The sequence below is a fragment of the Amia ocellicauda genome, chromosome 4 (genome assembly GCF_036373705.1).
Source record: "Amia ocellicauda isolate fAmiCal2 chromosome 4, fAmiCal2.hap1, whole genome shotgun sequence".
Classification (NCBI taxonomy): domain Eukaryota; kingdom Metazoa; phylum Chordata; class Actinopteri; order Amiiformes; family Amiidae; genus Amia; species Amia ocellicauda.
In genome coordinates this window covers 21,226,984-21,244,957 of record NC_089853.1, presented here as the reverse complement: position 1 = coordinate 21,244,957, position 17,974 = coordinate 21,226,984, and the positions used below count along the sequence as shown (strand labels likewise).

Here is a 17,974-nt window from a genome sequence, read left to right as displayed (position 1 = left end):
TGGCTGGCGATGTATTATTGCCAAAGGCTGTGTTTTTCACGGCTTCTCTACCTATAGATTTCCTGTAGAAGGCTAATATGCTTCATGGCTTAACAATCGCTCTCAGGCTCCACAGAATTATAAGCTGTAAGCATGGTGAGGAATTCAAAATTCACAGTGAAGCATCAAACAAACCAGACTTCTTACTCATGCTCATTTACTATTTTTTTAAGCTGAATTTATGTGTCCCTTCAGCTCACAGATCAAATACTGCGCTATTATCATGCTAAACAGACGAGCAGTCCATGTCAAATACTGTATATACACGATTAAAGGTTTTAAATATATCGTGTGTCTATACAGAATATTACACTTAGTGCAGTCATACTACTGGCCCTGACCTAGTACTAGTTAAACAAAAATAGATTTCTATTTCTATCCAAGATTAAACAATATTGTGATAGCAATAACAAAATTGTGTTGGATTCTGGAAACAATTGTATCCATTGCCAGTGTGCTGTATGTTATTTATACAATTTTATGCAGAAGAGGTGTTGGAGTAATGATTGTAAGTAGGATTTTGCACCTCCATTGCCACTCACGCTCAAACTAAGTGTCTAGAAAATGCACCGCCTGCTGTGTCATTTGAAAGATATTTACACCCTCCTTCTGAGCAGCGGGCCTCTGTGAGGACCCTTTGACATACCAAGGTTTGAAAATGTGCATGCGAACGGTTTTAACTAAGACTTTGTCATGCAGGTGTGTTATTATTTGTGTCACCTTGAAATGTAATCCTCTTTTTCCCGAGTGTTTCTTAGTTCATCCGATTGGATAGCAGACAGCTCTTAATGCTCCAGTGAAGGCTTGTTGGTGACCTTTGTTCTTGCTTTCTTCATTGTATAGCAGATGCTGATGCTGGAGTCAGTCTGGTTGTGCCACTGAGAAGATGAAATCTGTTATGATGGGGATACATCACATTCAGTTTAAGTGATGAATTGTAGCCTTCTTTCGTGTCCCACAGTGACTACCCATCTACTTTAGAAATAAATACTTAAATCCTTATTTTCATTATACAATCACATGTGAGAAACCAGCCAATCACAGAACAGTATTCCCAAACATTCCAATACCCGTGCAGAGAATTATCAAGAATAAAAATTCTTCAGATACTTAATGATGTTTCAGGACACTTAAATGCTAATGATGCAAGTTTCACAGGATGTGCATTTGTTTTTGGGTCACTTACAGCAGATCCTGAACCAAACCATTTTAGATGGGGGTTGACTGTTAAATTTGTCAATCCTTACGTGAGTGATTTATAATAAGTTAACGGGTCGTGTGAAGGGTGTCTCTTATTGTGTAAGATGTCATTTTTTGCAGTTTGTGTAGCCAACAGCTTTGCTCTGTTTCGCAATCCTCTCAACCAAGCTGCACGAGATGACATATCTTATACAATAAGAGACACGCTACACACAGTTTATTAGCTATTTTTTCACTTAAATTGTTTCCTTTAATTAGTTCGTTTTTTGGCCAAGGCTGGTGTAAATGTTTTTGTTTTTTTGTTTTTTGCAAGGCTATAATTCTAAATGATTAATAAGGTTATCTGCAATATAGATAGATACTTAGATATATAGATATAGTAAACAGAACAATAGGCTTATATTTTGTAAACCTCTAAATCTCCTCCACATTCTGAAAATCACTGACCTGAAAATAGATTTCTGTGTTTCTGTTCTTCAGCATTAATGCCAGCATAGCTCTTGATTTACTGTGAAATACCAATAAAGCAATTTAGATAACGGCAGGGAAATGTACAAAAGAAGAAATCCATTGTAGGAAAATCATAATTTCAGAAAGTGTTCCCTGCCTCTGTGCACATTTACCTTTTCCATTTGTGGACTGAAAAGAACATGGATCACTTCTTCCATATGAGCGATATACTTCCTGTTAGAGAGAGCATATGAATAGAAGGTGTTCAGAGACATGCTGAAGTTTCTATTTTTATGTTTATTTGTATGAATTTTTCAGGAGGAGAAATAATTAATCTTCCCTTCCCTTGACCTTCTGTTGTATCATGATTATGTAGAGTAAGACAGTAGTGAGAAGCTGATTCAGTTCATTAGGTGATCATTAAAAAACAAAAAGACCGAATAGGAAGTTTCAGGAATAAATTTAAGTAAACATGTTTTTAAAAACTTTTTATTTTATAATGCATATATCATGTCATAATTGTAGCTTTAGAGTTTGTGCTATACCCATTCAGGGAGAATGGTTCATCAAAATGCCTTGCTTCAATGTTTTCTAATAATATGAAATTAGTGATTTATATTAATACTGGTGACTTTATGATTTTGATTCAACATTGCGGGGAATCTCGGGATTTCTTCTTCAATTTAATCTAAAAAGAAAGCTAAGGCTGGGGGCAGTTAGTACTGCCCTGGGGCAGGAGGCTGGACATACAGGAGGTCTTATGAAAGTGGGTGCTGCTAGATTTCTCCCAAGTGACTTCTTAAATCAGTCTCAATTAGGAAAAACTATAATAGTGTTTATTATGAAGACATTCACAGTGCGTCTCCATGGAAGTGTGCATAATGCAGCAGCGGGGAGAAGATGTAGGTGTTCCCTCCAGCACAGGATTGAGGCCTGGCTTCTGAGCAGGCAGCAGCATTCTGGCAAATTGCCCACACATTCTCCTTCAGCCTGGTGGTTTTCAAAGAGACAGAGAGCTTCTCTGCTCTCCAACATGGGCACTTTCTGTCAAAATCCTCATAATTAACAGGGATGTATGTATGACCCCAATGTCAAGCTTCTTGCATTATTAAAATCACTGTTAACCACTAAGCAGTCTTGTTTGCCTAATAGGACGGCAGCTATAAAAAATATATATGTGCAAAGAAAAGTAATTATGCTATTCTATGGTATTGTGAACAATAGCTACATTTCCTGTCATTTTCTTTTAATAAAACCAATATATATATATATATATATATATATATATATATATATATATATATATATATTAGTTGCAGCTCTAAGGCTTATGATGACCCACACTTAGCCTGTGGAAAACTTGAAAGTTAGTTGCTTAGTCATGTGAGTTATCATTGATTGCTGTTCGTATCACTAAGCAAGTTTAAATAAAAAAGGTAATGACTCAGTATCAACCACGAATCTGTGGAATTAGTGACTTGAGCTGATACAAAACAGGGATGCTGTGAGTAAATGTAGATGAAGAATTGGCAGACATTGCCTAGTCTGTCCAATGTGTACATTTGAATAATATCATTTCGTCTCAAGTGCTGCAAGCAGACAACCTGAGTCTTGTCAGTTTTCTCCCTTTTTTCCCCCTCTTTCCCCCTGTGCTGATGTCATTCTTTTCTGAGAAGTGCTTTGTTGATCTGTGCCCTTTAATGAGATACCCACGAGGGCTGTGCTCATTTTAACTCTTATGAAAATGTCATGCCATGTGCTAAATAAAACATGAAGAATGTATCTGCAAAAACTCCAACGTAGGTACATGGCATGTTGTAAATGATTCATATCCACTACAGACTGTGAAGCTGTATCCCAAGTAGCATGCGAGACATAAATCATTATCAGTGTTCCATTTTTAACCCTGTCCCTCTCATTTTGTTGTTTGTTTTGATTGGTTGTTTGTTTATTTTTCTATGCAGGCCAAAAAACTAGAAATCCCAAGAGAGGAGCAAGGACCCTCTATCAAAAATTTGGATTTCTGGCCCAAACTCATCACACTGATGGTCTCTGTGATCGATGAAGACAGGACAGCATACACTCCTGTTCTGAATCAGTAAGGACCACAATAGTGGGGACATTTTTGTCATCCAGACAGTATTGAAGACATGTTCCTTCTCCACCACCTGGAATCTATAGCTATTGTTTAACATCACTAATTCCTGTGGCTATTGCACTGGCACAGGAGAGCTGGTGACAGCACAAATTCATATTATTATTATTTGTATAATGTGGCAACCAGAACTGAGCCCAGTGTTTTTAAAAGTGCATGGACTCATGCATTATGCAGTGTTAGCATGACCTCCCTTCATTTGAATTCAGCTGTTTTTACTTTATGACCAAGTATTCTGTTAACCTTTACTTCACAGCCCCACACTGCTCCACTGATTTGCCTTTTTTATGGGTTTAATGATCTGGTTCTACTCTGTTGATATTATGATTTTGTTACCATACATGTCCTTTTCTCCTGCATGTCATATTTTGTATTTATTTACAGGAAATTGGATTTTTCACTTCTCAGGCTTCTAGATTTCCTTTGTTTTGTGCATATTGCATATGGCTGGGTTAAAGGTTAGGGTTAGGGTCATAGGTCTCATTTTCCTTTTTTGCTTTTGATTCCAGATCCATTTGCATGATATATAAACTGTGAATGAGAGAGCATTTTTGCTTAATTTTATACTTAAAGGGTGCAAGCCTGGCAACAGCAAAAGCCCAAGAATAACTGAATAGTCTGTGCATGCCTGAGAGGTCATGGGATTGCAAATTTAGCAGTACAAAATAATTTAGAAGATGAGTGGTTATTAATTATTTATTGCAGTAGTAACCTACTGTCTAAGATGGGTATTTGCTGGAAATTGGAAGCTGCAGGACAACAATAGCCTTAAATACGATGGCTGCCACGTAAATAATATAAATATAATATAAACTGCAGCAACATTATAACCACAATAAATGCCAGTGCTACAGCTTACAGATCATCTTCCAAACCATAATTAATTGAAGAGAATATTGAAGCTAATTCTAAGTGGATAGTATAACGAGAGATATAATCAATTACACTTCGCAGTTTCTCTTGGATTTAAAGCCATCATTTCATTTTTTTATTTACAAAGTGTAGTTTTACTTTTTAAGTGTAGATGGCATTCACACTTACACAGGATTCATTACATCCAATGGGTGAATTTTACTTCCACCTTTAGGAGGAAGTGTTCAAACACTCTTCAGAGCAACACAGAGTAGTCTTAAGATGAAGGTCGTCAATACTAGTGTAAGGGCTTGACTTCAGACCCTTGAAACCAGTATGAATTATTTAACTGACTTAAATTATGCAGCTGAAAATTCAATTGATGTTTGGCACAGATTTTCTAGAGTATACACATTAACAGTGAATATGTATTTAAAAGAAAATGCAAATCAGATGCATTTGAAAGCAAAACCGGTTTAGTCCTAATCTTTGAAAGTGTTATCCCTCACTGCACCCTCAGGACTCCCGAGTGACCGTCTTCATAGTATTTTTAGTTCTTCCGAATAGGATTCTCTTCGCCGTTCCTAATGAAATTGAATGTTCTCTCTTCAGGGTGATAACTCAGGGATTCTGTTGCATTTCTATTCAAGTTCTGATTCAATTGATTCAAACAGACTCACTGTGCTCTTCTTTTATGTGCTTCTGTGTATTTAGGGGATCATTTTTTGTGAAACCATCAGAACATTTTGAGTGTGGGCTTCAGTCATAACAACAAAGCATTTCTGTGGTGGTTCCTTTCTTTTGTGTTGTGTTTAACATGATATTTGATGTTATTTATGTGATTACCATCACTGGTTGTCTTTTTAAGTCCAAATGTTTTGTTGTTGTTTTTATTTTATTTTTTTGGTTTGTTTCATATTCGAGTTATGAAGTCTCAACTACATCACAAATTCAACAACAAATTCCTACCATAGGTGGAGAAGGGGTGGTGACTTGTGCTTTCTGGAAGGATTAGCGATAAGCTGTTGATAATCATTTCAATAGATTGCTCTGCAAGCATGTTGCTATAGAAACAAGATGATAATCCTTATATTAGGGAGTTTAAAGTCTGAAATATTTAAAGGGAAAACTGAGATTTCCTGTAAAGTAACAAAAAATAATTTGTTGACAGCTTTATGTGATATTCTGAAAGCTTGGGTAATTAATGTATTGGCTTCGAGCATTCAATCCTAAAAACGCAAATCCTGAAACATATAAAAATAAATGCTACACAGCTTGAATTTACATAATGTTATGTGCAGTAGCGCCCACCTGTACTGTTGCAATTGAAGAGAGGATGCTTTAATTCCAGTGATCTGCAGAGCAGATTGAACATTAAGTGCTTGTTTTGTTTCTCATTATATAAAAGTTTATTTCTGATGACACTGTTGTAATAAAACAATGGTGGTGGATGTCACAACATGACTGCCTGGCCTTGATAGTAACATCACTGTTCTCTCCACAGTCATATGGAGGGTACACAGTGGTGGGAACCTTGTCTGTTAGCTATATTACTTGGAGGATGAATACAAGCAAAAGGATGAACATGTAGGAGTACTGAGTCGTAGAAACATTATTACAAAATTCACAGTAGTTTATTTTTCCGTGTTTCAACAACCAACATTTTGGGCACTAAATACCATATTTAATACATTTATTTGTTTTTTATATGTGACCTTAACTGACTTCTTTGATTTTAGGTTCCCTCAAGAGCTGAACATGGGCAAGATAAGCGCAGAGATCATGTGGAGTCTCTTTGCCCTGGATATGAAGTATGCAATGGAAGGTTGGTAATTCTAATCATGTTTGTGCAATAAGTTATACAGGAGGGAAGTTATCATGTTTTCATGTAGTTTACCTTTGCCTTGTCAGTTAGTGTAAGTACACCCATGATCAGTTCACATCGTTATTATATATGTATCCTTGTGTTTCCATGAGAAACCGAGCTTTCAGCATGTTCCAATGTGTTACATTAATTAGGTAATTTAGTGCTTTGTCACTATCTCATTGGGGCTAAGGATCTTTGGATTACAGTACAATGTGTTTCCCATATTGATTACCTCCCAGAGAAGAGAACATGTTGGTTTTTATCAAGATTAAGCATTGATCCCACAAATAACGTTTCAATGCTCCAGAGCTGAAAGAGTTTGCTTACTTTTATATCAATGACGAGAAAAACATGGTTTGTGGAAAACAGATAGAAGCACAAAAGCCCCATTTTCACTGCACAGTACAGGACTTGTCTGAAAGTCATTTTGTCTTATAAAATATGCATGTGTCAGGATTGTTTTCTTGGTAAGAAATGTAGCTGTGTGGATCACAAATTAAGTAAGGTCCATGTAATATTAAATCTATGTCATGGATAAAACTCTAAAATAGTGCTTAGTTATTGAGTCAGACTGAGTTTGGAATAACAACCAAATAATAATCAAAAGCAAATCTGTGCAAATAAATTGTGTTATTCTGTAGATAGTTAGGATGATGCTTAATATTGAATGATATTTAAGATTCTTCATATTCTTCAGAATGTGAGGACAAGCTTAAATTTAAGGTGATGACATTTTGAAGATAAAATAAAACACTAGAAATAGCACCTATCCTTTCTGGTGCCATAGATATTTATGTTTACTTTTATAATTAAGATTGCAGATATGAAAGTATAAGTTGCCTTTCAGTTAGTTTTGCAATATGTCTGCACCTGGGTTGCAATACGTTGTCAGAAGTGTTGATTCAGAATGACTAGATAATTAGTTGAATCGGTTTTGTGTTTTTACTTAATGGATACCCACCACTGAATACATGGATTGTAATATATGATTGATGTATGTTTCAGACTTTTAAAGTAATCAGTTTCTAAAATCACTACTTGGGATATACATGTTTTTTTCTGTTTAGGTTTTTCTGTTGTTTTCTGTGTTTTGTACTGGCTCCTACCACATCAAAATCATAGTTGCCATTTATGGAAATGTGTACATGTTGCTGTGGAAACCAGGCAGCACTACTCGATAAATCAATTTTTCTTCATTATGTAATGCACACATGAGCACACGTGTTGTTTATTCTAGCTATAATAAGGGCAACATGTATAGATGCGTTCTTTTTCCCACTGAACAGTCATTCCATACAGTCTAACATGCATATTCCTGAAGATTGACTGTAGTCTGGATGCAGCACTTTCAGCCACATCTTGTTATACAGCTGTCTGCCTGTGAATATATATCTCTCAGCAAGTGATTGGGCCAGTCCACTGTCATGGGAACTGACGTTCTGCCTCAGAAGGTTATGACTTGAAATCCCTGCAGTGCTAGGGATAATAAAATCAGAATTAAAGTTGTTGCGAGTTTCTGGGATTGATAATCCATAGGAAAGGAAATGCTTTCACTTTGACGGGTCTGCTATTTCTCCCCGCCATTAAGCTGTTCTCAGTGTTTGTGTGTGTAATGTGAATATGTCTTTTAGAAGGGACAATCCACTGTCATGTAGAGGATTCATCTGCCTGACTATCATTATGAGCCCAGCGTCTGGATGGTTTATTTTAAGTTTATGTTTTGAAGTTAAAGGTGAAATTTTGATTAATGAAAGAGATTACACTATTCTGTAACAGACAGTATGCTTTTGTCAGTTGTGGTATTTTTAGTCTGTCTGAGGAAATCAAATGTTTTATCAGAGCATTATTTATTATGATGTCTGTGAAATATGTAGAATATGAAGGATGCCACAGAGCTTATTCGATCCAGGGACTGGAGAAATGTATTTGGGGTATAGAAATGCAGGCAAATAAGGTTGTTTGTTGCTAAGACACCTAGATTGACATGAATTCAAATTATATGTTGATTCAATCTGTGAAAACAACTAGAAAGCCATTAAGCTCTGTAATCGTGTGCTGAGATTTTTTTATTTATTTTTCCCCCCCTTCATATTCACATGAATCAGAAATGAACACCATACAGAAGAATTGATGATCTCATATGTAGAGTATTCAAAACAAAAATGTACATATATAGTTCAAGCGGACTGTTCTGATGGTTGTTTGTCTGTTTGTTTCCAATCACATGGGTCAGACAGCATATGAAAACATTTGTCTTGATCAGCCATTGCTGGACTTAGTAGAATTACCAAAGACTTTAATTCTGTGCTTCATGCAACAATCTTGGTCACTATATCACTGTCAAAAACTTTGTCTGTCTTCACAAGCCTAATGAATGAGAAGCCTTGCACATCATTAGGATTTCAGAGGCAGTGCTCAGTATGTCCCTGCCACGAAGAGTTCATTTATTTTTTAACCGCATTCAGGCATTATCCTATTCCCCACTTTATTTCAATCAGGACCTATTCAATGTGCTGGAATTTAGCCAGAATTTGATAGCATACAAAACCATTTTATTTCCTTCTGTACTTGCTGCAGTTGTAAGAGAAGGTGTTTTGCTTAAGATTGTACAAAAAGCCTTCATGCATTTTCTTTATAGAATTCCCTGACTGAATAAAAACAGCACCTGTCCCATATATAGAAGAGGGCACCCATTCGAATTGTTAGCACAAGTGTGATATAATTTGATCATTTAATATCTCCTATGACTCTTATTGCATGCCACAATATACCCCACCATTCTGTAATATTCAAAATAGAGATTGAATGGGGGTAGAGGCATGCTTATATTGTCCAATTTATCCTCTTGGCATGGTTTGCTCGCTACATATCTGGGTGTATTCTAAAACACAATAACATCCTCTATTGGACCCATTTGAGACCTAGATATTTTATATAAATGAGCGAAGTGTATGACACTTGCAACAACAGACCAAATAGGTGGCCTGTGTTATATTATTCCCGTATGTGCTGGCTGGCTGCTCATTTTCTTCTGTCAGGGAACTGTATATAACACAAAAGCTCAACTATTGAAGGTCTCTGAAAACATCACCAGCAAGGTGGCAGGTCATAACTCGTTCTTGTCCTCTGTGCTCTCTGAAGAAATACAAACAGTGTTTCACTTTAAACACAATGACTTTAGCTGTCCTACTGCTCTATTTTGAGATCTGTTTGTAGTGCTTGCTTGCCCATATGAAAGGCTATTCATGTTTGTGCAAGAATCAGAACTGGCTGTCCAACCACTTTCCATCCGCCCAAACAACCCCCTCTCCATCGCATCTTTTATTCATTGTGATTCATCAGTCTTTCTGTTTGAGAATGTCAGCTGTAAGTTACCAATCTATTGTAGTTGAAACAAGAAGTCATTTTTATGTAAAAGAAAGCATACAGTTAAACTTTCTGTTAGAATACATACACAGGTGTTCCGTAGTTCACACATGTGAACGGTCAATCAGCCAAACAAATCCCCAGACATTTTTATTTGTATGACTGAGGGAAAAGTAAGGAAATGATCTTGCAAATGCATGAAACCCATCTTAATGATGTCTTGCTAACGTTATCATCCGCTACTAGTCGTAAGTCAGACTATGACTAACTTTCTATTTTAAGTTCAGTTAAAGAATGCTGTTTCTCATAAGACTTTTCACTGGATCAAATACAAATTTAATAGCTGTACTTAAGTGGAATTTGAAGAACTTACTCCACTGAGCCTCATATGATAAAATTTAAAATACTGTGCCTGGAATTAATATGGTATGTAGATTCAGATACCTTCCGGCATGCAAGATAGCTTATAACAATGAAAACTTATTGCCTGAGGTTCAGATGCCCTTTCACCAAAACGCTTCCCCAGGCCAACCTTCTCTTTGTCCTGGTTTCATTCCCAAAAGAGACGTGAATCGGAAGCAGTGTTACTTCTGGGAATTTGTGCAACAGAAGATATGTCTCAGTGGTGCCATCAGCTGGTTTCTCTCTGTTTTATTCAACTACGGAAGATTGAAATGTTTTACCTTCAGTTCGATTACACAGACTGAGTAATAAAAAGGTTTTATGGAAAGGAAAACACACCATAAATTGACCACATTTTCAAACAGCTTTTTTTCTCCTTTTTTTTTTTAAAGAGAGCTGAACTGATGGAGAATAAGATTATTGCCTTAGTAGACATAAAAAACACATCTGCAAACCAATAACCCAGCTTCAGTTTAATATGGTTTGAGAATTTGTGAATTTCAAGTAATGTTGTAAAAACATATAAACAAGTAAATGGGTTTTCTTGAGCACCAAAGCAGGTCATGCTGCTGGACAGGTCATGCTTAATTATTTGGGGGCGGATTCCACTCGGCATTGATAAATGGCTTGATTGTAATATTTGGCCAAAAAGGATTGCTTTTGTCCAGTTTCTTATTTTGTCTTACATGAATGGTGGATTGCTACACATGAAATATAGCTTAAAAAAATAAAGTATTGTTAAAGATAAGGAAAATAAGTCAATGAAAAATAAATTGCAGGAACACATGAAGTCACAAAATAGAGAGACAATGTCTTATTGCATGAAAGAATACCTGTTTTTGCAATGTTATTTAATATACACTCACCTAAAGGATTATTAGGAACACCTGTTCAATTTCTCATTAATGCAATTATCTAACCAACCAATCACATGGCAGTTGCTTCAATGCATTTAGGGGTGTGGTCCTGGTCAAGACAATCTCCTGAACTCCAAACTGAATGTCTGAATGGGAAAGAAAGGTGATTTAAGCAATTTTGAGCGTGGCATGGTTGTTGGTGCCAGACGGGCCGCTCTGAGTATTTCACAATCTGCTCAGTTACTGGGATTTTCACGCACAACCATTTCTAGGGTTTACAAAGAATGGTGTGAAAAGGGAAAAACATCCAGTATGCGGCAGTCCTGTGGGCGAAAATGCCTTGTTGATGCTAGAGGTCAGAGGAGAATGGGCCGACTGATTCAAGCTGATAGAAGAGCAACTTTGACTGAAATAACCACTCGTTACAACCGAGGTATGCGGCAAAGCATTTGTGAAGCCACAATACGTACAACCTTGAGGCGGATGGGCTACAACAGCAGAAGACCCCACCGGGTACCACTCATCTCCACTACAAATAGGAAAAAGAGGCTACAATTTGCACAAGCTCACCAAAATTGGACAGTTGAAGACTGGAAAAATGTTGCCTGGTCTGATGAGTCTTGATTTCTGTTGAGACATTCAGATGGTAGAGTCAGAATTTGGCGTAAACAGAATGAGAACATGGATCCATCATGCCTTGTTACCAGTGTGCAGGCTGGTGGTGGTGGTGTAATGGTGTGGGGGATGTTTTCTTGGCACACTTTAGGCCCCTTAGTGCCAATTGGGCATCGTTTAAATGCCACGGCCTACCTGAGCATTGTTTCTGACCATGTCCATCCCTTTATGACCCATCCTCTGATGGCTACTTCCAGCAGGATAATGCACCATGTCACAAAGGTCGAATCATTTCAATTTGGTTTCTTGAACATGACAATGAGTTCACTGTACTAAACTGGCCCCCACAGTCACCAGATCTCAACCCAATAGAGCATCTTTGGGATGTGTTGGAACGGGAGCTTTGTGCCCTGGATGTGCATCCCACAAATCTCCATCAACTGCAAGATGCTATCCTATCAATATGGGCCAACATTTCTAAAGAATGCTTTCAGCACCTTGTTGAATCAATGCCACGTAGAATTAAGGCAGTTCTGAAGGCGAAAGGGGGTCAAACACAGTATTAGTATGGTGTTCCTAATAATCATTTAGGTGAGTGTATCTTTCTTCTCTGGAAAATAAGTCCTGAAGGAAATCCACAAGCGCGTTTATTTCCTTTGTGCCACAGAGAAGTACGTTAAGCTTGCAACTCATAAAACACTTTGACTGTGTATAAACTACTATACTATGTTGGCCAAACCATCCACATGTATATCCACATCAACCTCTAATTTTCTTTCTATGGTAATAAAAAAGCTCACAACTAAATGCAACTTATGTTTATTGTGCTGATAAAATATTGCCCATGACTAGACAAAACACAAAAATAAACTCTCCTGACAGTGTGGTGCACATTGAAGTAAACCAGCACAACTCATTTGCATGTCAAAAGTAACTGTTTGATGAAACAGGATACACCAGAGAATGCCTAAAACAGTTGCATCTTCTGTGTTCAAGAGATTAGAAAGAACTCTGCCTAATTTAATATATCTCCATGGACATAATTGCTAGCTTTAAGGCTTTGAAAGACAATACATCAGTGCTGGAGCTTGTGTTGGGCTGTGACTTGGGATCCCAGTGACGGTGAACTGAGATAAAATACAGAGAGCATCCTTCCCCAACCAGTTAACATCCATTGACTAAGATAAATGATCCTTAATATTATGTGTGATTTGGGAATACATTGTAGCACTTTTTAAAAGTATTTCACAACAGGCATAGCCTTTTGTTCCCCACAAAGGCAAACTATATAGACATTGTATGCAAATTCACTATGAAAGGGCACAGTACCATTTCTCAACTGCATCTTGTTACTTTAAACTAGTGTAGCAGTTCCTTAAGTGTTTATGATGCAAACATTCTAAAAATACTGTAGTTGTCTTTCATAAGTTTATGAAGCACTACCCTGTTACACATTATTTAAATACACTGCTCAAAAAAATTAAGGGAACATGTAATCATCACAGTATAACACCAAGTCAATTAAACTTCAGGGATATCAATCTGTCCAGTTAGGAAGCCTAAGCGATTGTGAATCAATGTCACCTGTTTTTGGTGCAAATGAAAGTGACAGCAGGTGCACTGGAGAGGCAACAAGCAAGACAACCCCCAAAAAGGGAATGGTTTTGCAGGTGGTGGCCACAAAAAATTGCTCTCTCCTTATCCTTCCTGACTGATTCTTCTCTAGTTTTGTGTTTTGCTAGTGTCCTTGTCACTACTGCCCATTCAGGTTGCACAGGTAGTCCAGCTCCTCCAGGATGGCACATCCATACATGCCGTCGCAAGAAGGTTTGCTGTGTCTCCCAGTACAGTCTCAAGGTGAGATGATGAGAGCTGGACAGGGCCATAGAAGGGCATCAACCCAGCAGCAGGACTGGTATCTGCTCCTTTGTGCGAGGAGGAACAGGAGGAGCACTGCCAGAGCCCTACAAAATTACCTCCAGCGGGCTACTGGTGTGCATGTTTCTGACCAAACTGTCAGAAACAGACTCCATGAGGGTGGCATGAGGGCCCAACATCCTCTAGGGGGACCTGTGCTCACAGCCCAGCACCGTGTAGCTCGATTGGCATTCGCCAGAGAACACCAGAATTTGCAGGTCCGCCATTAGCGCCCCGTTCTCTTCACAGATGACAGCAGATTCACACTGAGCACATGTGACAGACGTGAAAGAGTCTGGAGACGCCGTGGTGAACGTTATGCTGCCTGCAACATCATCCAGCATGACCGGTTTGGCGGTGGGTCAGTGATGGTCTGGGGAGGCATATCCTTGGAGGGTTTCACAGACCTCCACGTGCTAGCCAACGGTACCTGTGCTGTTAGGTACCGGGATTAAATCCTCAGACCCATCGTCAGACCTTACGCTGGTGCTGTGGGCCCTGGGTTCCTCCTGGTGCAGGACAATGCCTGGCCTCATGTGGCCAGAGTCTGTAGGCAGTTCCTGGATGACGAAGGCATTGATGCCATTGACTGGCCCTCACATTCCCCAGACCTGAATCCAATTGAGAACCTTTGGGACGTTATGTATCGGTGCATCCGACGCAGCCAAGTAGCGCCACAGACTGTCCAGGAGCTCACTGATGCCCTGATCCGGGTCTGGGAGGAGATTACTCAGGACACCATCCGCCGTCTCATCAGGAGCATGCCCAGACGTTATCGGGAGTGCATACAGGCACGTTGGGGGCCATACACACTACTGAGTCACATTATGAGTTGCTGTGATGAAATTCACAAAAGTTGGAAGAGCTTGTGATTTAAATTGTTTACTTTGATTTTCAGTATAAGTTTGAATCCAGCCCTCAATTAGTTGGTGATTTTGGTTTCCATTGACCGTTTTTACGCCATTTTGTACTCAAATAATTACACAACGTACAGTAAAGATTTTGATCTTTAATATATTTCGTTCATCGTGATCCGATGTGTGATTTAAGTTTTCCCTTAATTGTTTTGAGCAGTGTATATGTAATTGTTTATCTGTTCTGTAAAATGCATGGCTTTGGAAGTGGGTCCAAGGAGCACGTAGAATACAATTCACAACCTTGCCTGTGGGTCTCTGCCTTTTTGCCAAGTCATAGCATGTGTGATTTGAATGTGGAAGATCAGGGTTTGACTCCCCGTGCCAACTATACCCCCAGCATTACAATGCATATAAAAAACAAAGGTTAATCATTTGTCTGTGCAGATATATCCTCAAGTATTTTAAATTGCTTATCTGATGTGTGAAACTTGCATTTTAAAGTTTGCAAGCCTGCAGGTTTTTAATGTATTGAAGGTCAGCAATTGCTGCACAAGATGGATTTGGTTTTGTTTGTGTTACTTTGGTAGGAAGTCATTACTTAGAACAACATGAAAAGTTGTTTGGTATGAAATGATTGAAAGAACTGCACTAATTATGGAAGATGTATATTAGTCCTGTGTGCTGATAGGTAGAATTCGCTCAAGCAGCATTTAAGAACCACATGATAAAAATATAATCTTATTGTTTGTGTGACTTCTTCTCTACTGTTGTTGAACAGTTGATGTCCAAATATTTTTTTTTAATCAGTGTAGAAAAAAAAAGATTATAAACAATAAAATCTCCTCCTCATCATCATCACCATCATCATCATTATCATCATCATCATCATCAGTGTTGATGCCTTTATAATATCTGGCCTGTTAATTGTGAGCGACAGACAGACCAGCAGCAGGAGCAGAATCGTGAGAGGCGGGGTGTTTTTTTTGTCAGTCAGTGTCAAATATATGTCATTAGTACCACTGCTATAAACCGCACTACACTATTATCAAATGCTAGAAAAATGAGCTTTGTAAAGATTGCCGACTTGTTCTGACGAAAAAAGTTTCTGCGTCACATGTACTGGCCTACAGACAGCTTTGATAGAATTTTCTTCATATGAGGTACCATGAAGACTGGATTAACTCCTGCCGCTTTGCGCAGTGTTCCTGAATTGAAAGATTAATCCTATCTCCAGTCAGTCAGTTTTCCCAGCTATTGCTTCTGATATTAATGTAAGATCCGTTTAAGACTTTAATTCATGGTAGATACTTAGTTTGGACAGTTAACCTTAATTAAATCTCCAAAGAGTGGCCTGTCAATTGAATGGAATTTATTATGGCAGCTTTACACGCCCTATGATGCCCAACTCATCTTATTGCCCTAATAACTTATCAATCTCCCATCTGTTTTCATATCAAAATTATATTCTCTGTGTGTCGAATTCATCAGTATAACAAGAATCCTAACCAGCTGTCTAGTACTGTACAGAGAGCTCATAAAACCAGAGATGGATCAAACTGCTACACAATGGGAATTTTATTCGCATATATAAACATATATAAATTGATTATTTTAACCTTAACCTAAGACTGACAGGTTCAATTTAAATAAATACATCATCAATAAAGACAAAGATAAACTTTAAAAAAGTACTTCAGGTGGCTAAACTGTCTGCGGAGGCTGAATGCCCAGAAATGCATATGACTTCTTATCACTGCACAAACAGAAACAATATGTGCTTTGTGTAGGCATCACACTTGTTAAGCTCATTTTCGGGAATAACCCGCTAAAAGGATCATGAAGTCTAATGACGATCCTCCACTGTTTTTCTGGGCTTCTAAACCAAGCTGAAAAACGGCATTCAGGTTATTTGAATTTCTTGTGACTTTCATGTCAGTGAACACTGTTAAAAAGGTTGACCTTCTGTTCAGGGTACAGAGCCATTTTCTTTTCCAGGTGGAAGGTATAATTCTTTGTGAGCTGCTTACCCACTGAAAGAAAATCAGAGAAACTATAAAACAAGAGGTGATTGTGCTGCTTATTGTATATGTAAGCAGTAATACAGTTTGCATAAGGAGATAATAGGAGTGTCTTCTCATTATTTAAGTGTTCTGTTTAATTAAGTCTTTGATGCATTCTCTGGGCTTGGTCCTGGGCTGTCACTAGGGTACTAAATGTGAGGAATGTAGCTATATTTAGCACAGTCGATTATGCAATAAAGCCTGTCTTTTCTATCATGAAACTGGTGTGTTAATTGAGGTAAGAGTTCTTCTCAGACTTTGGTGAAACTGCATTAATCTTATTCATTTGCTTTGAAAAAATGTATCAGTCAGTGTACTTGCTGTTCACAATTGTCTTGTGTATCAACGTGTTGAGTTCGTTTTCGTGGTTAATTTCCATGTTTTCTCAGGACTCAGATTATATTGTAATAATCAAGTGAGCTTGGTTAATTTTGTATTAATAAAACACCGGATATTTACAGTTTACATGATTAGTGCATATGAGAAATGGCAGCATAACGCATACAATAACAAGTATACAATTACAAGTTATTGGGTGAAATGTGGGGTTTGTTTTCTTTTTGAAAAAGATCAGAGACCTCCCAGTGTCACATTCAAGTTTTACAAGCGAGCAAAACTCAATTATTTTGCCAAACAGACCGAGCTCAACTCTTTCGGTGTCTCGGTTCATTTCGGTTTGGCTCGTTCGCCAATCGAAATTTGTTGTTCACACTCTTCTCCAAACTAACCGAACCGCACTGAATACGAAACAAACCTCTAGTGTGAATGAGGCTTTAGACTGCATTACAGTGACACTGATGGTGGTGTGTTTCGAATGATTTAATTTGATTTGAATGCAGTAATGTCAATTCTTAAAAAATGAAAAATAAAATAAGTTGTTTTGAGCAATCAATCAATCGCAGATCTGCAAACCCAGACTTTTGGGAGATATAGATATGCACACAATGTAATGTCATGCTTTTTTCCTCATTTATTTCAATTGATTTAACTTTGCTGCAGTTTGTCAAGACCCCACACAATGCCTCTCGTCACGCAACCATGAACCGAGAGCCGAGTCTCATACTGGGTTCACTGGTTCAAATGATCTGTGAATTCTGGGTCCAGTGACCACACCGCAAAAACACACAGCCATACAACTGATGAAATGGGAATAGTACGAAAATGCATCTACATTGACGTATCGTTTGCCTTTCCCTCCTGACTAGTTCTTGGTAGTGAGTCCGAACCGAACTGTTGGCCTGGTTACAACCAATAGCCAAGTAAACACAATGGAAGGAAACTGGCAAAACGGGGAGATGACCAAACTTGTACAAACACGTCCAGGCTATGGGTCCGGA

General features: G+C 38.1%; 1 protein-coding gene across 2 annotated transcripts in view; it reads left to right on the top strand.

The window, feature by feature from the left end:
- unc13c (unc-13 homolog C (C. elegans)) overlaps positions 1 to 17,974 on the top strand; it is a 138,998-nt gene that overhangs the window by 69,732 nt on the left and 51,292 nt on the right. For both annotated transcript variants that reach the window (XM_066701363.1, XM_066701362.1), the window contains exons 17-18: positions 3,654 to 3,787; positions 6,436 to 6,521. In XM_066701363.1, the coding sequence (XP_066557460.1) occupies positions 3,654 to 3,787; positions 6,436 to 6,521 (220 nt within the window). The remainder of the gene's footprint in view (positions 1 to 3,653; positions 3,788 to 6,435; positions 6,522 to 17,974) is intronic.